This window comes from Trachemys scripta, chromosome 19, assembly GCF_013100865.1.
Source record: "Trachemys scripta elegans isolate TJP31775 chromosome 19, CAS_Tse_1.0, whole genome shotgun sequence".
In the NCBI taxonomy this organism is placed as follows: Eukaryota; Metazoa; Chordata; order Testudines; family Emydidae; genus Trachemys; species Trachemys scripta.
This window is the reverse complement of record NC_048316.1, coordinates 9,759,176-9,781,887: the sequence shown is the minus strand read 5'-3', so window position 1 is coordinate 9,781,887 and position 22,712 is coordinate 9,759,176. Positions and strand designations below refer to the sequence as shown.

Below are 22,712 nucleotides of genomic sequence, written 5' to 3'. Positions count from 1 at the left end.
GATATTCTATGATTCTATGAAATGTTCACTATCACTTTGTGAGTTAGGGTTCACAATCTGGCCCTGAATGGCTAGATTTTCAGAGATGCTGACTACTCACCGACTTCAGTGCTATCTGCCAGTGCTCAGCATTTCCAGAACACAGGCTACTTATTTAGGTGTTGAGTTATGGCTGTAGATGCTTAATTTTAGATGATCCATTTTGAAAAATGTAGCTCACCTGTATAACTCAACAGCTCAGGTATAAAACCAAAGTTAACAATGGACTAGCAGACAAAATAAACTAGCCAAGATGATGTGACTTTTTTTTTTAAACTGGCTGCAGTTCGTATGTAGCAATTTTTTCTCCTTTATTAAAACAGACTGGATTTTGGTATGCTTGTGCCACGATTGGATTGATCTTTCTAGACTGTCACTGTTCATTCTGTGGGTTCTATGACCTGAAAACTGAGACAGTAATACAACACCTGGGAAGGTTTCTCACTCAGGTGTGTTATCTAAAATTTACCTTTTCATGAAGATGACATAGAAGTGACATAAAGAACATAAGAATGGCCATACTGGGTCAGACCAAAGGTCCATCCAGCCCAGTATCCTGTCTACCAACAGTATCCTGTCCAATGCCAGGTGCCCCAGAGGGAGTGAACCTAACAGGTAATGATCAAGTGATCTCTCTCCTGCCATCCATCTCCACCCTCTGACAAACAGAGTCTAGGGACCATTCCTTACCCATCCTGGCTAATAGCCATTAATGGACTTAACCTCCATGAATTTATCTAGTTCTCTTTTAAACCCTGTTATAGTCCTAGCCTTCACAACCTCCTCAGGCAAGGAGTTCCACAGGTTGGCTGTGCGCTGTGTGAAGAAGAACTTCAAAAACTTACCCAATAGACCATAATGGCTCACGTGAAACGGTTACTGTTTATTCTGTATGATCAGACATCCTTCTGTGGTGCAGTTTAAAAGCAAACTTGTTTTTTAAAAGAGCAATACACACACGCACCCAAAAACTATTTAAAACTTGTAAGGCTGGGCCAATTTGACAAAAGCCTGGAAATCAAAGTGAAGACTGACGTTTTTGTCCCCAAATCCCACAGATGTGCTTTCTTTTCACAGCTGCATGAGCCGTGTATCAAGTTTCAACCTTTGATTTCAGTTTCCCAGCTGTTGCTGACTTTTGCCACAGCCTTCATAGGTTTTAAACATTCTGCTTTGTAAATTGAAAACTTACCAAAGTTCTGGACCCATGCTGGCTCTTTTATGTCAAGTTTTTCTATTCAGTTAATATCTAGATGTGACAATGTCCCAGGTCAGTGAGGATGCATATAAGGGTGGAATACTTAGCTATAAATGCCAGCTTAGTAACAGGAAATGCCGTTTGAACACCTTGAGTTTATTCCTTCTGTAACTTCAGTGCCCAAGAGCTTTTATAAAGAACTTAACGATTGCGAGAGCTATCCAGTTCTGGCTTTCAGTGGACATTAGCTCATATGTTGACCTGAATTTTATGGGTTAGTTGTTATGGCTCGCCACTGATCACATCCAACCAGAAGATTCCTGGTGGTAACGTTCCTATTATAAGTACGTTAACTTAACATACATCCTTCCTTGAGGACACAGTAATAGGAGGTGAAGGACCAGCCTTACTCCTGTCATGCCCGATAACACGATGGTGCTGGCTTACCCAATCGTTAGGAATGTTGAGTAGTTATACTGTACTGCACAAGCTGAGCTGATAGCGTGATAGAAGATAGTCTATAGAATATAGGAGGACAAAGAAAAGAAAGAGCTAAAGACTAAAAGAGCTCCCTGTGATATCCTTACAAGGTATTTTATAGGATCCTGACACTATGTAATTCAGGCCCAACTTACTATACCCAAATCTTATTTCTGTACCCTAAGAAATTCCTGTAGGTTAGTGGATTATGACACTTACTCTCTATATATTAATAAGGATTATCTCACTCCAAAAACTGCCAACCTAGACTCTCTTGGTGACTTCCAGGTTTGTGGTATACCCTTGGGTTACCAACCAGTTGCAGACGCCGGATAAACCTGTTCAGTGTTGTGTATAGTTCCTCCCTTTGGTTCCCCAAAGTTCAAGGACCATTCCTATCTGTGCCAAAGGTTACCAGCTTTTATGCTGAATTACTCTTAACTGATTATACTTTTAGCTATTTAGCGGATCTTACTGGGTACAGGCCGGTAGGCTTCTTGCATTTCAGCAAAACTTATTCTATGTATAATTATTAGGAAACACATATCATATGCCTCAACACATCCTAAATTCATAGGAATTAATACTGATAAAATATAAGAATAAAATGGATTAATTCAGAAAGAGAAACACATGATTTGATATGGCTGGCTGGATTAGTAGGATATAATAGCTAGCAAAATAATCCTATGGGCTACAAATATTACAGTCCCACCGAACAGCTCATATTTTTGCCTCTTCGGTAGGTTGGGGTTTTATTTCTTTTTCCACCTCTCACCCCAAGCCCCTAATTATTTGACACTTTATTCCCCATTAGGGATCACTTTTAAAATACCTGGAGAAATTCTTTATATGTTTGGTATCTGTGGATTGGGTGGGAGAGAGATGAATAGCTGAGGTAACCTAGGGAGCTGTACCATGCCATTGTTGGGTTTCTGTGTGTGTGGTTTTGGGGTTTGTTTGTTTTTTGACGCTGAACTCCTCTTTGCCTCAAAATCATTGGCACAGTCTGACCTAGGAAAACTGAGGTTTTGCCCTGTAAAATCACAGTTCGGTTATAACCCAGGCTGATGCTGACAAAGGAGCTACCACTTCAGGGCTGGTTGGTAAGCTATATGATTGTGCTTTGGTCTCAATCCAGAACCTAGTGTCCTCCTCAAGAAAGGCATTGTCACAGTTAATATCAGGTGGCTTCTTTCTGTTGGCAGCCTTGGGACTGAAGTAATTGTAGAGAGGTCCTCTCTAAAAGATGATTGGACATGGGTGGAGTGATACAGGGATGGTTGGGGTTGAGAATATGGGGTGGAAATGGAGAGGCCTTTGCTTGCGGAGTATGCTGGGTGATGAGAGTTCAGAGAGCTGATGCACCCTGCTGCTATAAAAATAAACCTGAAAGCTTCTGTAGTTAGTTCCTGCTAGTGTAACTGTGTGATTAAATGACCCCTTTGACTGCTAGTTTTGGTGTGTCCATTACTGCTAATCCAGCTACTTATGCAGGAGAACTAATGCTTGCGTCTGTCCGAGCTGGTCTACACTGAAAACTTGAAACAGCATAGTTACATCTCTCTGGGGTGGGTGTGAAAAATCCACAAAGCCAGGCCTAACCCCTGATGTAGACAGCACTGGGTCCATGAAAGAGTTGTTCTGTCAACCTAGCTGCCACCTTTTGCGGAGGTTGGTTACCTATGCAGATGAGAGAACTCCTCCCATCAACGTAGGTAGCGTCTACACTGAAGTGCTACAGCAGTCCTGTGCTGCTGCAGTGTTTCAAGTATAGACAAGCCCCTAGCTATCATTTCTCAGGGAGGTGGATTAGCTACAGTGGTGGGAGAACCCCTCCCCACCATAGTGTGTCCTCACTGTAAGTGCTACAGCGGTGCAGGTGCTGTGGTGTTTTAAGTGTAGACATACCTGTAATCTCCACACATCACTTCCCTCTCTTCTGTAGGGGTGGAGATAATTGGTTTACTGTTGTCCTTGGGAATACCTCTCTTTTCCTTTTGGTACATTTTCCCCCGAAGACGTAAAACAGGCTCCTGATCAGTCTCTATGTTCCAAAATCTAACTTTACTTGCATATAGCACATTATATATTTGTGTCAACTTCCAAATACAGTCCCTGTTGAGGGTTGAGTATCAGAGCTTTATCCCTTAAACACTCTGTTGAAAGTGGGCATTTTTTCAACATTCTCTTGTTATAACTTTTGTTTCTACCAACCATCTGCCTTAGCCAGCCCCCAGCTGTATTTATTGATAGTGGAACCTAGCCCCAGCACACAGCAGGGTCATGCATTGTTGAGAGAGCGCTGTCAGCTTAATGATCCCAAGTTCCTTATATGTATTCCTGCAGCTGTCTCCACGAGGTGTTATTTTGCTTCTCCATACTTCACTTTGTTCTCCAGCAACTTCTTGTTCTCATCTGTGCAATAAAAATGAGCACAATTTTCTGAAGGAGTAAACGTCACTCTCTCTCTGTCCTCAAAGCACTTGTTACCTCCAAAATATGAGCTATTCCATTTGACTAGATAATATGAATAAGATATTACTGCATAAGATACAACCCCTTTGAAGAACAGTTGTTTTGGTGCCTTTTTATTTTCCTTGGAATGTCTCATGTTAGAAGTATTAAAAAATGCTAAAGGGAAAATTTACAAGAGACTTCAGAAAGTAGAAAGCAAGTCTGCCTATTTTAATGTTCTCTGCCCTACTAAATAAAACAGATTACCTTCCAGGTTCCGCAAATTTGTCTTATTTATTTCTACTGTAGATACAGTAAGCAAGCCCCATTCTTATCCCCACCCCTCACTGTTGGTCCACCTTTACTTCTGTTTGTTGATATAATTTTCCATTTTTATTACTCAGCTACATGAAAGTAACTACGATGCTGGAAAAGCCCTGCAGCGCTTGGTGAAGAAGCCTGTGCCCAAACTGATTGAGAAGTGTTGGACTGAAGATGAAGTGGTAAGGAGTGATTTATGCTCTTCCGCCATGCAGTTCCGGTTATTTATCGCTTTCTTCTGCTCAGAGTTCTTGTTTGAGGGGGTGGAATAGCAACCTGTTGCATGGAGTAAAGTTTTCTCCTCTTTTCCAAATGAGTATCCGTGGCTAGAGCCTCATTAGTCCAAGGAAAAATAATTTCCCAGAAGTATGTCTTTTGAAAGGGTACAATTACTGTCACCTTGAGAGGATTCCATGGAGGAGATGAGCAACACTAGAGCCCTTAGGCTCTTGGTCCTTGCTAATCAGTATCTTTCACCGGCTGGTTGGGCTCCTTGCTTAGCAGTTCCAGTAGGAGGAGGCACAAACAGGGTTTCACTGGTTTTGCCTGCCTCTCTCAGGAGGCTGGAGTGTCAGAGAGTGAGAATCCCAGTCTTCAATTCATGTGGTGACTCATGCCTGCTCAGTGGTCAAAAATGTTCCCACTGAGTAGGATTTATTAAAGGATTGGGGCCACCTTCTTCACATGAATTGCCAAAATAAGATGTTGTCACAGTTGTTGCTGTCTGGATATTCAGCGTCCCACGAACCAGAAAGGGATTGTCTGGAAGCTGGTCTATCTGTGCCTTTTACATCTGTCCTAAAGCTCGAGGAGATTTCCCAGTCCCCAAATTGGATTGAATACAGTGTGTCCATCTTGTATCCAATTCCCAGAGTAACATGAGGGTAGGATAGCTCCGCTACAGTGCAGAATGCCTTCATGAGCTGCCTGGGATTCCTCCAAGCTGTGGGGTTCGGGTCAGTGACTTTAACATCATTTAGTTGGCATATTTTCTGTGTCTGTGGTAGTTTGTGGCCACCATGTGGACTGTGGGACTATCCCATATGGTTACTGGCAGGTCATACACTAGATCTTGTGGATGGGATGGAATTTCAGGCGGGGGCAGTTGGATATTGTGCTCCTGTCATGGACCCATCTGTATCTCCCACAATTTGAGGTTGAGGCTTGTGATCTGTACTAGCTGCCTGTGGGTTTGGGGTGGAGTTTATTGGGGTGACCTATAATTGCACCTGACTGCCTAGCGGAGAGACAGCCTAGCTTCCTGAGCCGTATTGGCTCAAGTTGAGATCAGGAGAGCCCTTGATAGAGCCCCTTTGGTATAAAAGAGAGGGAGCTGCTTTCAAGGTAATGGCCCTTGATCTCACACCCTTATTTGGTCAAAAATAGCCTAAATTTGTTGGCATCAGGGCATGATGCAAGGCCTGTCTTTTCACGGAATTTTTCAAGATGGGGATGCTGTTTGATAGGTCATTAGGGAATCTAGGATGTTCTCTTCATATTTCCATTGCTGTAAAATTGTAATTGCCATTATGAGGTTGCTGCTGGGTTTTGTTTTTATTTTTGATTGTGTTTTCAAGGACCCTACAGCTTGGGATAGATGTCTTTTTGTGTTGGTTGTAAATGAAAATAAACTAGAATTAAAATGTTAGGTTTTAAAATTGATTAACTCCTTATATAGAATTGAGAGTTCAGCTGTTGTGTAATAAACAGTTGTTTAAATTCAGCATTCCCCTGCAGTGTTTGGACCGCAAACACAGAATTGCAACCCCTTGCAGTTTGCCAAACTTTGCAGCATAATGCTAGTGCAAGATACTCTTGACTATAACAAAAGTGAAACTGACTGATCTTTTTTCATCATCCAAGTTGAGAGAGATGCTGAGAGTACACGATGTAAACAAGGTAAAATAGATCAAATCTGTAACATTTTTTCTTTAATCAATGGTGATGTTAAAGACATGTCTAAGGAACAGCATGGTTTTAAAATGCGATTTCTAATATGACCATGGCCCTTTAACAAACTGGACAGGTATGATGGGCTTCCTTTGGAAGAGGTAAATGCTACATTTTCTAGCTAAGAATTAAACTGCATCGTTCATTATAACAGGAAGTTGTTAGTTTTGATATTTTATAATTGTAAAACATATATTTATCTTCAGACAACTGAAGACTTGGTTGCAGTTTGTAAGGCACACATCTTCTAATATGTTATTTTAGTGTTATTGAGATAAATAAAGAAAAATCCGAGTCTGATACACAAAGTGAGAGAGAGCATAGCTGAAGTGGATTTGAGCCAGAAAACCTGTTTTTGTGGAGAACATTTACACTTGTTAATTTGTTAAATGGAGTAAATTGTTTTAAAAAAAATCTTGCAGTGGGTAATACGTAGTCTTGTTAATCGAGTTACTAATTAACCTGGCACCAATGTCATAAAAGAGACCTGATTAATTATTATGGGTGAAATTTTCATAGTCTCTTAACATTTTTGAATTATTCAGACAGTGGCTGGAGAGACATTTTTAAGCTCCAGTTGCTCTGAAAGTCTTGCAGAGAGTTATTTCAGTGAATTATGTGCACGCTTGCTCTCTCCCCATGTAAACCTTTTTGCCAGAGGTAGGTTAGGTCTAGGCTAGATAAATCTGAGATTAAAGCAGGCGTATTCTGAAATCAAACAAAAGCCCTTTGTGGTAAAGGGAATGCCTGAAGCCATGGGGTGAAAGAAGATTGTGGGCAATCGAAAGAAGGAAGGAAGTAGAGAACAAGGAGTAAAAAGATTAGAATACAGATTCCTATTAAGGTGTGGGATGATCTTGTCATAACATGGCACTTTTTTTGTAAGTGACCATGTAAATACCTCTAAAGTTCTGCTCCCCTGTTTTCTGCATTTGTACTGTCCTGCTCTTCCCACACACATACATTCCATAGAATGATTAGCTGTGTGCTGCTTTCCTATTTAGAAAAAGATCTCTCTTCCCCTCCCTCTTCCACTCCCCCTGTTGGTGTTCTCCCGGTGAACTGCAATATGTTGCAAGTGCCACTGTTGCTGCAGTTTAGGGTTTTGATCAGCAGTCAGTGTTAAATGATGGGAGAGTGGAGCCTTGCAAATAAGAAAAACGGCAAGGTTTATTAAAAAGGGAAACATTACTCCAAAACAGCGAACAGTATGAATACAGAATAACGATCATTACATCTATAAATCACTGTCAGTCTCAGCTCATTTTATCATTTTTGCTTCTTGTACTATTCCATCCAAGTTTCCAGAAACATTTGGCCGCGATCCAGCCTTGGCAGCGACAGAGATCAAACTGTTCTTTTATTTATAGGGGGTTAAGCTCCACCTTCCGAACTTCAGCGAGTGTTTGTCTCTGATGGGCCGCTTGCAGAAAGCTCCAGATTAAAGCATCTGCGCCAGATCCTGGGGCTCTTTGTCTGAAAAGAAGGAAACCCCGGGCTACCCTGGGTTTTGCTAGTGCAGGGAAGGGTTCATTCCCCACACAATGTAGGTCAGACCTAGAACTGGTCAGGGACTTTTTCAGTGAAACGTTTTTTGTTGGAAAATGTCACTTAATCAAAACAGAAACTTGTCGTGGAAATGGATAGGGTTCAATGAAAATATTGTCAGGAAGGTTTCCCGAGTGCAGGAAGACCCAGTCTAGAATAGCCAGTAGGCCTAAGCGGGGATGTGGAGACCTGGGGTAGAGTTCCTGCTTTGCCTGATCCCGGGCAGGGACTTGATCCTGAGTCTTCCACATCCCAGGTCATTGCCCAACCCACATGAACTATTTCGAAAGGCCTCACTTCTGTTGCAGTGCAGAATGAAAACAAATTTCAGAACCTCAAACTCCCTTGCAAAACAGAATTTTTGTTTTCCAGCCACCCCTTGTCAGATGCTTCATGAGTACATAGCAGTGAACTTCTCTCTATGCCCACCTGGGCAACGAAGGAAACCAGAATAGAAATGTAATCAAAATGTCCAAGGGGCTAGAATTTACTCAGTACAAACCTGCAGTCTTTATTCCTCCCTGAAGCAAAACTCACACTGAAGTCGGTGGGAGTTTTGCTTGAGTAAGGGTTGTGGGATTGAATTAAGTCCATTTCTGTCACGCTGGTTGGCGTAAGCAGTTGATCTTGTTATCAGCATGACCCTCATAGGATGAGTAGCACAGCTTCCCATAGCACATGGTAACACTTACCATGTCAGTGATGCTGTCTGAATAATACATCTTTGTGTTGAGCTAACTTTTAGCTCTTCTGTGGGCAGTTCCTTGTCCAGAGTTTCAACCTGCCTCATTAAATGACAGCTTTTTGTAGTCAGTGACTGAATTACCAGTAAGAGCTGCCTACTGCGATTAGAATTGATTAAAATAAATGGTGGAAGTTGTGTTATTTTTACTGCAGATGATGTGGTTACAGAGGTTTAGATCAAATTAAATGGAGGATAAAATTGACCAGTGATTGAATTAAGTGGAAGGCTCTGTAAATTGGAAGATAAAGGTTTTCTTGTTTACTCTCTTGTTTCTAAATCTATGGCAATTTTTAATTCTCTCTTTCCAACATGTAAATTAATGGTCATGCTGTCAAACCACTGTTTTCCATTCTGTCTTATAAAAGTGACTGAATAAACTATTTTACTGTTACATCTATCAGAAGCCTTAGCAGCAGCTGTTTCCTGTTTATATGGGTAGATGCTACACCTGGCAACATAAATCTCCCGCAGTGACTTTGGTGGGGTGGGGTCAGTCTCTCTTGTAGTCTAGTGAATCTGCTTCTACTGACAAATTGTCAAAGAATTGGCATGTGAAGCTGTGATTAAGCACTTTCTGAATAAGCGTCTAATAGGCTAACATCGCTTCAGCATAATACAGTGAAATCTCATTGGAACGTCAACTCGGGATGCTGTATGAGAATCAATGCCATCCCCATTTGACATGTTATTCGTTTTTGGGGAGAAGTCAGGCAGCAAGGCTGCTGTTCTGAATGTCCTGCGTTTTGACATGACTGCCAATAATGCTCTCCCTAACGCTGAATGCCAGGTGAGACCTGTGCCACGTGCTGCTTGTCGCTGCAACAAGGTCTCATAGCAGTTGGGGAAGGGAACTGAGACTTTATCCATCACAGGTGCTCTAGACATGTACACCACATGAGGTATGCTGCTAAAATGAGGTTGCAGAGCAGCCAGATGTTCCCTTCCACTATCTTAGACCCTCTTACACTGAAACACCCGAAAACCTACTTCTGCACTGTACTGATATGGGCAGGGTGTCTAGCATGGTCCAACTTGCACACCAAGAGCTAGGATGAGAGTGTAAGTTAAATGGGGTGGAAGGCTTTTTATCAACACTTTCTTCCAGTTCCTGGGGAGGAGGGAGGACTTGTACAGAACAGCCCAGGGGTTGTTAGGGCTAGGTGAGTCTGAGTTTACAGAGAGTGAGGTCTGATTTACACCACCTTATCCATCATTTCTGAATTTGGCCGTTGACATCCATGACAGGGGTTATATCCAGGGATGCTGTGACCAAAAACCCTAGTGAATGGAGTCTGGATACCACAGAAATTATGGTAGAATGAGATTTTACTGTACCTTGAAATATGCTGTATTGATCCACTCTATGTAGCTATTAGAAAGATGATGCATGTTACAAAAGGAAAGCTCATGACAAAAGACACTGCATGTGTGATAGCAGTTTTTCAAACAAAGCTTTTTAAAATATAATTGAAAATATATGTGAAGGCATCTTAGTTTTGCTGTTACATCCCTTTTCACAATCATTTACATGGCAGACTTTCAGCCTGCTAAATGTAATGGGGGGAAAAAAGGTGTTTGAGTATACCATATAAGCTCAGATCAGCAGATGTCAGATTTTATAATTAAGAGACAATATTGCATACAGAGTTTGGAGAAAACATTCTTAAGCAAAACTTGCTGACAAGCTGAGGTCTTTTTATGACCCACTACAAACAATTAGACTGGTAGTTTTAAAGGGACGAAGAGAGTTAAATGCCAAACTCTATTGAAAATGAATGCAACTGAGGCACTTAAACTCTCTTGGTTCCCTTTTGGAAAATCTTTAAAGTCTAGTTGCATACCCCTGAAAACAGGGAGCCAAAATACAGTGGCTCCAAGTAGAATTCTCTCTAGGAAGTGTTCAGGAATAAGCAATGCTAATTTTACTGGGTTGGGACTAGAGTGGGACCAGAACCTTTAACTCAAATCCTAGCGAATTAAAAAAAAAATTAATGAAGAGGGGAGAGTGGGGGGAAATGGCAGTTTCAACTCCCCTGCAGACAACCCCTCCCATGGTCACTGGGTCCAGATCAGACTGAAAACCCAGACTGGGGGCGTGTTTTACAGTTTGGATGCTGTGGAAATTTTTCACGAGAACTGATCTCATGAGATTTCCACCATCTTGGACCAAAATCTGTTGAGAGCAGCTCTTGTGATTTCACTGCCAGTCTGAACTCAAACCTGTGCCTGATCCAGATCCCGGCACCACTTTGTTTTCACATTTCTAGTTCAAACCAAAAAGTATCAAGTAGTTACTGTCTGCAAAGGAGATAGCGTTTATTTTTGGCTTCATTTATTTAACCAGAGATATGGCATTTGTGTCAATTGTGTCCTGTATATTGGGATGGGTGTGGGGTGTATCAGTAAATGCTGGCTGTTTTTTGGATAACCATCTTTGACAGATTTGCATTTAGATTCCTAGCCTTTATTTTGAGTGTGCTGTTTCCCTTTGACAGAAGCCACCAAAATCCATAGGGCTTACTAAAGAGAGAAATACAAATCAGACTAAAAGAACTGCTAATTTATTAGGTTTTTAATTAAACAAGATGAACACATTTTAAATAACACAAAAGCCCCAGGCCAAGTTGCATCTAATCGTAACAGATTAAGTCACCCGTCCACACTCATATAGGTATTAATTCTGTTTATTTATGCATGCTAGCTAAAGGCAGAGTTCGCTGCTGCTGTGTTGCAGTTTATTGCACGGGGTGCTCTTGTTGCATGGCACTGGACTGTTAATTAGCATTCAGATGTTGATTATGAAGAACACGGGTGATGCTAATTGAATTCTCTTTAAAATTCAGGGCTTGAGTTTTCCTTGCAAGGTTCAGAGAAACGGGGTTGAACTGCAGCTTTGTAGTATTTGTTGTGCATTTCACCCTTTGCCGCCTTAAAATGCTGAATTCTAAGGACAGAAAATGCCAGGTGTTGCTTAAGGTGAAGGTTTTGTTACTCACTATGCATCACACACGTTTCTGCTGATGACACACTATGACACGCTTGATAACTGTAGCTTTCATCATAAAATATGCTGCCCTTTAAATATTTTACACTGCTTTTGATGTAGTGTAGTTGAGGTAAACAACCTAGATTCAAATAACCTCTTAAATTTATAACCAAGGATAGTCAGTCTTTGCCGGTGATAATCCTTAATTGGCCATGTACATGGTTTTACAACTTCATAAATTTTAAAATATCCACACCTAGCTTCCATTTAAAGCTCATTTGTCACAAATACAAATGAAAATCCTTCTTCCAAAAATGACAAGACATGGCAAACTAATTTCCTAACACATTTGTGAATATTTGCAATCCCGTGAACAAGGGTGGTTGGTTGAGTAATTACTTATACAAAACACACACTTCTTTGCCTGGATTCTTTGCCTAGAATAATCTCCAAATGCCACCAAATCAGCCCTTTTTGGAATAGCTGCTCAAGAAAATATTGGTTTCATTGTTCATTCCTTTGAAGCCAGGCGTCTCAGATGTGCTGGAAGATAGAGCTGCTTACTGGGGCAAAAATACCATGAATTTTATTTACTGTTTATGTGGCAGCCATAGAAAATGTAATTCATAGCAAAATCGAAGTACAGTCCCCTGCAACAGAAGGGAGGAGGAGAGGGGGAAAAAATCAGGGGATCTTTGAAAATGAGGCTGGCATTGCAGGTCTGCATTTGAGTGATCGAGTGGACTTGAAATGTTAAAAGATAAGTAAGTCAGTGTTTGTTTTAAATGTTGTATCCACAGAAAAGTAAACATAATTACTTCATGGTGGAGTCAGAGTACCTATTAGCTGAACCATTCCTGGACTTCATATTTGAACCACATTATCTAAATGCTGCCACTTTCCAAATGTATTTTAATCAGCAACAATTGGAAATATGTTGAAAACTGAACTTGGAAATAGGAGCCATCGCTGGTCAGTAATATCAATCTACAAATTGTTGCAAGACCAAAGCCACCTTAAAAAGACCTCCCATCCTATTTTGAGAATAAGAATGGGGATGCATTGTAGAATTCTAAGGACAGATGTTGTAAAAGTCTCCTAGAAAACAATTCATCACAGTAAGAAAGTAGCTAATGGAAGACCGAATCTCTCACAAGAGATAGCTAGTATTTGAATGAAGTATTTTAATCTATTTATGTTCAATGCAGTTTCAGTTTTAGGAGGTGTTAAGTATGCAAAAGTTGTGAAAATAGTGAATTGTATAACACAAGACATAGAATTCAGGTGAGCTTGACCCAGTTTAAAGACAGGTTTTATACAAAAGACACAAATCTTTTTGGTTATGATAAACTTGCATCAGCCTTTGAGCCAAGCCCTTCTTTAAAGAGATCAATATTGCGTATACTGCACAGAGTTTGTCAAGTCCTTTTGGAAACGAGACAGTGAATTAAAAATCAATTATACGTGCAGAAAAGTTTGTGTAGGGCAATCAATTTTGTCCTTTAGTTTGCAGAAAGATTCCAGTGTTTAATCAGCTGTAAGAGGAATGAATTTTAAGTCTCCAGCAAATGAGATGGTGCAAAGAGGATGAGGAGGGGAGAAAAATGGGAAAAAAAAAATTTCAGCATTTCATGTTCAGCAGAGTCTGCCTTCAGGGATAAATCTATAAATCCTGTCAGTGACCTTGGCTTCAAAATGGGTGACTTTACTGCTTTTGCTAATCTTGATCTTTCTACAGCTGCCAGATAAGCTGGCCTTTTCTTAACAATATCATTATTTTGTTTTGTTTTGTTTAACCGCCATATGTTTCTTGATTCATCATCTCTCTGCCTCATGCAGAATACTTGTATCTATTAAGCACTTACCATATTGCTGATCCCTAAAAAAATAATGCAACATATTTGTATTGGCTAGATGCCACTGTTGAGAGGGTTATTTGTGTGTGGGGACAGGAAGCTAACCTTTAAACTCCAAATCTAACTCTGCTATAAGCTAAATTATTTCTAGGTATTGTATATAGTCTTTTTAAATCAAGAGAGGTTTTTAATGCAGAGAGAGAGAGAGAGAGACGCACACACACACATTGACATTTTTCATTGTTGCCAAGGGGGAAAATCTGCTGCTTGAAAGATTAATAAATACTATAACAGTTGATTGTTGAAACTGTGTTTTCCATCTCATTTTCAAGGGTATCCAAAAAACGGAGATCACTTACTCTTTCTAGCGTTCTCTATCATCTTTCTGTGTTCATTTAAAAACGAGAGCAAGATGCAAGAGGGCTTGAGAGATTGCATTTGTTCTCCCATAGGCAAAGTGGTTATTTTATAAATGAAGAGGGCCAAAAAAACTATCCTGTGTAGTTTCTTAGCAACAGAGCTGGAGTCAGTTCAGCGTATGTATATAATACATATTCTGTGTATAGAAACATTAGTTGTGAAGCTCCATGGTATCACCGTTGAAACAAAGACTAGATGCCCGAGACTCAGGTAGAAATTCCATGATGCTGGAAAAGAAGAAATAGAAACCATGAGAAATAACATGCAGGATGGCTTCGGCTACCTTCTTTCCATTGGCCTCTCCCCGTTAAATAGTATTGCTGTCTTCACTACGGTGACAACCTTTTTTCAGTCTGCTTCTGGAATCTGTTCTAAATCTGATGCCCTTTTTCATCTCTGCTCTTCTCTGAAAGGAACTATCTTAGCAGATTGAGTCACAGCACTAGCACTAGCTATATCTATGATTGGCTTTCCAGTATTTAACTGATACAGAACTGTGCATGTAAGAAATGGAGAGTGTAGGGAGCATTGTAGTTCTGGTAAATTCTTTGGAATTAATAACAGCAGCAAGACTGTAATACTACTGTCTAGTACCCTATGACTAGGGCCCTACCAAATTCAGGGCCATGAAAAATGCATCACGGACCGTGAAATCTGGTCTTTTGTGTGCTTTTACTCTATACTATACAGATTTCACAGGGGAGACCAGCGTTTCTCAAATTGGGGGTCCTGACCCAAAAGAGGGTGGCAAGGTTATTTTAGGGGGGTCGCCCTTCTGCACTGCCTTTAGAGCTGGGCAGCCAGAGAGCGGCGGCTGTTGACCAAGTGCCCAGCTCTGAAGGCAACGCCCCACCACCAGCAGCACAGAAGTAAGGGTGGCAATACCCTACCATGCCACCCTTACTTCTGCCCTGCTGCTGGTGGCGGTGCTGTCTTTAGAGATGGGCAGCTAGAGAGTGGCCGCTGCTGACTTAGAGCCCAGCTCTGCAGGCAGCAGCACTGAAGTAAGGGTGGCAATCCCATACCATGCCATCCTTCTGTGCTGCTGCTGGCAGTGGCTCTGCCTTCAGAGTTGGGCTCCCATCCAGCAGCCGCCGCTCTCCAGCTGCCCAGCTCTGAAGGCAGCGCGGACACCAGCAGCAGGGCAGAAGTAAGGGTAGCAGTTCTGCAACCCGCCCCCACAATAACCTTGCAACATTCTTCTTCTCCCCCTCCCCCGCCGCCAACTCCTTTTTGGGTCAGAATTTCTGCAATTACAACAACATGAAATTTCAGATTTAAATATATGAAATTATGAAATTTATGATTTTTAAAATCCGATGACTCTGAAATTGACCAAAATGAACCGTGAATTTGGTAGGGCCCTACCTATAAGTAGTGTAACCATCCGTCTTTAGTGGTCATGGTTAGAGTTTCTGTATTAAGTACAAGTATATTTTTCTGTCCTAATTTATATTAAAAGGAGTTTTTGTATCAAACATTTTACTTATACATTCTCCATTGCTTGGTTTGTACGTTTCCTTAATTTCCAAATGCTGAAATTTAGAGAAACATTAACCTTTTTAAAATCATCCATATCTGTTGTTAATAATGTGTTAGATTTTAGAAGGCTCTTAGTTTTAATAATCTACTATAGTTTGCACTGTTTTTATTATCCAAGTTGAAAGAAATATAATAAGTAAACCTATTAACTGGCCTCTGTTTTATTTCTAGTCAGTTTCACTTCCCCGTTCACATGCTCTAGAACAGTACATGAATGCCTGGGGCCTAAAGTCAGCAATATCTGGGGTTGCGGATGTTGCGCAAAGTAGTTTACTTGCTTGCAAAACTCTTTGCCATGTAATTTTTAAAATGAAAACTGAATGGAAATATTTCTGTTAACCGTGTGTTTTATAGAAGTTCTTCTACTATTTTTTATTATTACAGTAAATAGAAAAAATTTAAATGTTGGGCTAAATATTTTCTTTAGGTTTAAAACCTGTGATTATTAGGGAGGAAGCATTGTGTTCTGCATAGAGTACAGGACTGAGTCAAGTTCTGGATTCTTTTCCTAAGTCTCCCATTGATTTATTGGGGTGTCACTTCACTGCTTTGGCAAGGTTTCCCTCTCTGTGAAACAAGAAATGTATGTATCTACCTCTCAGGGATATTAGAAGACTTAAGTAATTTGATGTTTGTGGGGCCTAGACCTGGAGCTGGCCTTTCAGTGCTGTTGTAATATAAGCAATGAATCACAATAAAGTGCTTTACATAAGAAATGGGCTATAGAAGCACATAGTATTATTTCAGGTTAGTATAGGCATTTCGATAATTGACAATAGGATATATGTTGCCTTTCTTTTTTAGCTAATTTATTCAAATCTAGACCAGATCAGTATTTACCAAAAGTGGTTACCATTGGCCTATGTGGCGTTGTCCATCTGTCCACTTCCTGTGACGCAAGTATGCACAATTCAGAAACCACTATCCATTTATCCTACTAGTGGTTGTTAAACAAAGAAAAAGAAGATGGCAGAGCCAGGTCATACTGGTCCCTCCAACTTGGCCAGACAGTACTGGAACATTGATAGATCTCTCTCTGCTACTCCTACTGGTACCCATACCATACTGTGTCAGGAATAGTTTTGTCCTGCATCCTGGGCATGGAGTTTCTTCACTTCTCAGCTTGGAAGATGCTGGTTACCTCTTACACGACATGCTTTGTAGAAGTACAGGAGACTGCTGCAGCCTAAGTAATCATCTATTCTGAAATGTCACTGAGGAATGGAGGACATTTTCTCTCTGAAGCCATGGGTAGCAATCTTTCTCTGTATTCCATGCCCTTATTGTCTCTTTTTCATGTACTTGTACTTAGTGTCTCTGCCTCACTTTTTCTGTCATGGTGGATGTGTCTCCCATCTCAGTGTATCATCAGCTGGTGGACAGTTCTGTCTTCAGTCGCCCCACTGTCAAAAGACCGGGCCAGACAAAAGGATGTTGCAGTAATCAAGACACGAGATGAGTCTGGGTGAGAGTTTTAGCTGTGTGGATGGAAGGGAAAGGCGATATCTTAGAATTGTTATATAGAACGAATGGGCAAGGTAAAGCCATAGCCTGGAGTTGAGGACCTAAAGATCGACCCGAGACAAAGATAACACCCAGCACAGTATCTATAGGTGTGCTATAGATGGATCAGACTAGTTTAGAGAGATCCCTCACACCTTAAAGGAGTGGGAGCATTGTGATGACATGCTGTTAATCAGTAAGGAGATCCAGGTTAGAGATCACAACTGGGAGTTAGGTATGCAGATTTCCATTCAATTTCAGTGGGATTTGAGTGCTTGTCTCATTCTTTCGAAAACTTCAGTCTTTTAAGATTGCAGGCTTTGAACATTTGGGTAGTGTGGGGAGGAGAATGAAGTTAAACTGCTTAGGCTGACCCAGGGTAGGAATTTTTTTCCCATCGTTCCAATCTATAAACAAAACACAGTGGCCCAATACCGGTGAGGAATATGGAGGCTGACAGCTCAGATTAAATAAGGAAAATCCTGGGGGCTAAGCTCCAGCTGCAGAAGGTTTAGGTCAGGCAGGTTCAGGATGGTTGAAACCAAAACTTCAGATCAGCTGCCAACAACTGTCACACGTGGGTACAAAATTAGGAAAATCTGCGGTTAAACAGAATTTAGAAGGGAAGGGGGAAGAGAGAGACACGGGCAGATACCGTGTTTTGTGCCATGTGCTAGTTTATCTTCTTTTGCCTTCTGACATTTCCTAATGGATTTTAATTGAAAAAATTATGACTAGTAAGAGGAGATTCTGAAGGCTTCATGCTCTCTAAACTTCCACCTAGTGGCAAGAAATCATGTTTGCAGCAGCCCTTTCCATACTGAGCTGCAGAAGATTTGCCATATAGTTCACATAACTTAGAAATTCCCATTGAAATAAGATGCTGGTTTAATAATGAAAGGTAGACATCTTCAGAGATTGGGTTAAATAAATAGGAAGTATTTCCATATGCCTCAGGGACTACCCATCAAAGAGAACCTCTCAAGGACAGGACAGTAATGTGATGGAAGTGGCTTCCAAGGGGAAGAGATACCATGCCAAGTGCAACCATGACATCTTGAGAATGAGTGCGAGACTGAAGAAGAAACAGCACCCAAAACTGTCAGCTCCTTCCTTGTCAAATCATTGTTCTACGGAGTCAGGTAGTTAAACTAACTTGTTTAGTTAGTTCTCATTGAGTCATCAGCAGTAGAAACAATACTTTAGGCTCAGGTAAGGCAGTGAGTGAGCCATTGTGTTTAGAAAAGAAAATTGCCTGTCTTCCAGGTTTAAAGGCACATTATACCCCACGGGCTGTGCATACCCGGCAGAGTCAGTGGGGACATTACACTTGGTTTCTGTATCATTTTCCTTAGCATCACCTGTTTCCAGGGAGGTGCAACTAAGCTTCTTTGTTTCTTTCACTGAAAGATGAAACCACCTCTCCCACATTGTCAGTGGCTTCATTCTCTGCCTTCCTGTGATAAACCTCATCATCTGCTGATGATTCATGTAGCTGGAGTTCACTGGGATAAACTGTGTGGAGAAAAGGGTTCTGCCACATCACCCTCTCCTGATCCAAACTCTTTGACTAACACAACTTACCACTTCACATTGCATCCTCCGACAGTTTTTTAATTTATTAACTTATTCATGAAGGATTTGTCGCACAGATTTTTGAAGGTATTAGACGTTGCGTTCAGCGTTGCAATGCGTAACTGATTTAGGAGCCTAAATCTCATTTTCAAAGGGGATTTAGGCTCCTGAGTGAGCGCCACGGCATCTAAATACCTTTAAAAATCTGGGCCTGGAGCTCTCATGGTTAATCATGTATTACCATGGATACATGCAGTACAGTAATTCTGCCTGGGAGCTTGTTGCAGTGCATAGCACACTCCTGTTTAGGTTCGATGTTTCCGGAGTGGTGGCTTTCGTCTGGAGTAGCTCTCCAAAGGCATTTTGGGGAATCAACGGGGTTGGTTGTTTTTATGCTGCCTAGGAGCCACAAGACTGTCAAGTGCTGGGCATCCACTCCTAGTGAAAACAGTGAGTGAAGGAGGCTCAGCACCTGGCAGGATTAAGCCATAAGTGAAATGAGGATGGATGAGAAAAGGTAGAGCAGTTTTATCAGAAAACGGGTGCGGATCTCACTCCATAATAATTAATTACCTTTTTTTGTGTGTGTGTAGTTTGAACAAAAATTTGTGAGCTCCCCCTCATGGTGCTGCAGCAGTAGTTGATAAAGATATGTTGAGAGCAGTGCTGATTCTACAGAGATCAGTGGTGCTCCGTGTAGAAATGCGAAACGAACTTGCTTCCTTGGTCCCATTAGAAACATGGAAGGGACTAGATCTATTTTTGCCAAATAGCAAAAGACAAAAATTATTAGGGAAGTAACGTTTCTTTAGTCTGGCCTCCCAGAGAGAATGTGTAAACAACTAGGAATTTGACGAAAAGAAAAAAGGAAATTGACTCCTTAACTGGCTTGTAAAGGATGCAACTGCCTGGCTATGAGTCTGGATTAGCAAAGGGCTATTTGCCATCTCTGTGAGGCCCATTATAATAAAGGCTGTTTTGAATTACAGCACATTCCTCTAGCTCGGAGCTTCATTTTTAATGTTGAGAGAGACATGTTTTTAACTAGTATTACAATTTTTCTAATGGTTATGCAAAAAAAAAAAAAAAAAAAGAAAGACAAAGCTGCTTTTCTTCTATCGTCACTGGAATCGTTTGTGGCCCTGCCTGACATCTCGTCTGTGACTTATTTCATACGGACTGGTAGCTGCTGCGCTGGAAAATGACAAAATGCTTTTTCAAATTGGTATAGTGACATAGTTCTTGCTTAAGAAACTCTGATTACTGTCACAACACGGATGCTCTGTGCGCTTTAGCTCTGAGGACTTTTTTTTGCGCAAATATAAGCAGCATGAATGCCAAGCTACACCTCATTTCCAACTTCTGCTTGCATGATAAATTTTATTTTTCTAATCTTCCCCATCAACAGCAGCAATTCTTTTAATCTTTGAGATGACATAAAAATGCATTTTAATGAAGCAAATTATATAGCTTTGTCTTTTTTGTGCATAAACGGGGCGGCCATATTCAATTAGGCTGAAAAATGATCATTTGTTCTATTACAGGCTGTAACAGAGCGGGTGAAAAACCATGATCCATCACTAGTTGCTCAGCTTTGTTACTTAAATCACTTGCCATTCTGTCAGTGGCTCTGAATCCTCTCTGGGAGCCATTATTTAAGTTAAGTTTGTGGCGGTGTCACTCGTTTGGTAATAGGCTTCTTCTGCAATAGACGTGTAGAACCTAAATATTAATCATGTTTTTATCCATCCAAAGTTCCTAATTAGTTAGAAGGGTAACAGAGCCAGTAAAGCTAATTACAATCCTATCATAAAAAGAGTTTTAGTAGACAGCATAGCAGTTGGATCCCGAGAGGCATGGAGCACCCTCCACTGGTGTTGATGTCATTTGGGGTTGAGTGCTCGCACCTCACAGGATCAGGTCCTAAGAATGGTCATACTGGGTCAGACCAAAGGTCCATCAAGCCCAGTATCCTGTCCTCTGACAGTGGCCAATGGCAGGTGCCCCAAAGGGAATGAACAGACAGGTTATCATCAAGTGATCCATGCCCTGTCACCCAATCCCAGCTTCTGGCAAACAGAGGCTTGGGACACCATTCCTGCCCATCCTGGCTAATAGCCATTGATGGACCTATCTTCCATGAATCTATCTAGCTCCCTTTTGAACCCTGTTATAGTATTGGCCTTCACAACACCCTCTGGCAAGGAGTTCCAGAGATTGACAGTGCGTTGCGTGAAAAAATACTTTATTGTGTTTGTTTTAAACCTGCTACCTATTAATTTCATTGGGTGGCCCCTGGTTCTTGTATTATGAGAAAGAGAGTAAATAACACTTCCTTATTTACTTTCTCTATACCACTTATGATTTTATAGACCTCTATCATATCCCTCCTTAGTCGCCTCTTTTCCACACTGAAAAGTCCCAGTCTTATTAATCTCTTCTCATACAGAAGCCATTCCATACCCCTCTAATCATTTTTGTTGCCCTTTTCTGAACCTTTTCCAATTCCAATATATCTTTTTTGAGAAGTGGCAATCACATATGCACACAGTATTCAAGGGTGTGGGCATACCATGGATTTATACAGAGGCAATATGATATTTTCTGTCTTATTATCTATAGATTCCCAACATTCTGTTTGCTTTTTTGACTGCCGCTGCAAATTGAGTGGATGACTTCAGAGAATTATCCACAATGACTCCAAGATCTCTTTCTTGAGTGGTAATAGCGAATTTAGACCCCATCATTGTATATGTATTATTAGGATTGTTTTCCAATGTGCATTACTTTTCATTTATCAACATTAAATTTCATCTGCCATTTTGTTGCCCAGTCACCCAGTTTTGTGAGATCCTTTTGCAGCTCTTCACAGTCTGCCTGGGACTTAACTATCTTGAGTAGTTACCTAAGTAGAACCCTAAGAGTTCAGGCTCATGTAAATGACTTAACATCTGGGCAGATGTGAGGGGGTCTGATTGATCATTGAGTCAAATTTTCTTTAAATTTGAGGATGGAAAATGCCTCCTTAAGAGAATATTTATTGCTGGGCAACTAAGTAATATTGTCTGTGTCCCTGTAGGGGTTTCTCTGGATATATACATGGCATCCAGTTAAGTTTGTTTTTCCTCCCTTTTTGCCTGCTATTGTGTTTTAAAAAAAAAAAAGGCATTTTCTTGACCAGCACTTCTGAAAGCTGAACTAAACGCTGCTGCTCCTTGTCCAACACTTCTTTTGTATTTTCATATCATTGTGGTTTTGCATATATTGTGGTATAGACCCAATATGCACACAGCCCCTGGAGTTGTGGTTTCACTTCAGCTTTTGTTGGCCTCTTGATATCTCATTCTGCTGTCCTTCCATTTGTGCCTGATCCATCGCATGCTTTCTCTTCCTCTTCCCCCTCTGTCTCCACTCTACCATGTATTCAAAGTATCCTCTTAGATTTATATAGCTTTTAGGCTACGCTGGGAGATTGATCAGGCAGTAGCTCATGCATTTAGAGGCACCAATAAGCATGACACCATATTACCCTCCACTGAGTTGGAATAATTTCAGGCACTCAAATCAAACATTCCTTTTATTATGAATCAGGAGGGGGGTGCACTTTGCTTCATTTTGGTACATATTTTAGAAATGAATTTTTCTGTGGTGCAGAACTGGACAATATCTTCCATGTCTGGGCAGGCAATTTCAGTCCCCACCCCAAAAAAGCAAGCACATTGGCTTTTTAAGCCCCATCTGCTGATATTCCCTTTATGCGCTAGCTGACTTGCTTATTCTTTCATTGTTACTCCTTTTTTTCCTCTTATTCGTGGGTGACCTTTTCAAATTTGGCACAGTTTTCTCTAAACTAGATGTTTTTATTCAGAGGCCCTTACACAAAAGAAAGGGGAACTTATGAATCATCTGCTTTTTTAAAACTTCTTTTATACATTACTGCCAAGCTCACTGAATGAGCCAACATCTTCCTTGGTAATTGGATGGCTGTGTTGCAGGAGTATATCAATTACTTTGCTGAGATCTTAAATGCTTCCGACAAAAGTATAATGGATAATGGAACGAAGGGGGCCACGGCGTGGCATTCTCACTGTG

General features: G+C 40.9%; 1 protein-coding gene across 9 annotated transcripts in view; it reads left to right on the top strand.

Annotated features, from left to right (window-relative positions):
• RERE (arginine-glutamic acid dipeptide repeats) overlaps positions 1 to 22,712 on the top strand; it is a 396,982-nt gene that overhangs the window by 276,316 nt on the left and 97,954 nt on the right. For all 9 annotated transcript variants that reach the window (XM_034753081.1, XM_034753088.1, XM_034753087.1 and 6 more), the window contains one exon: positions 4,579 to 4,677. In XM_034753081.1, coding sequence (XP_034608972.1) covers positions 4,579 to 4,677 — 99 coding nt within the window. The remainder of the gene's footprint in view (positions 1 to 4,578; positions 4,678 to 22,712) is intronic.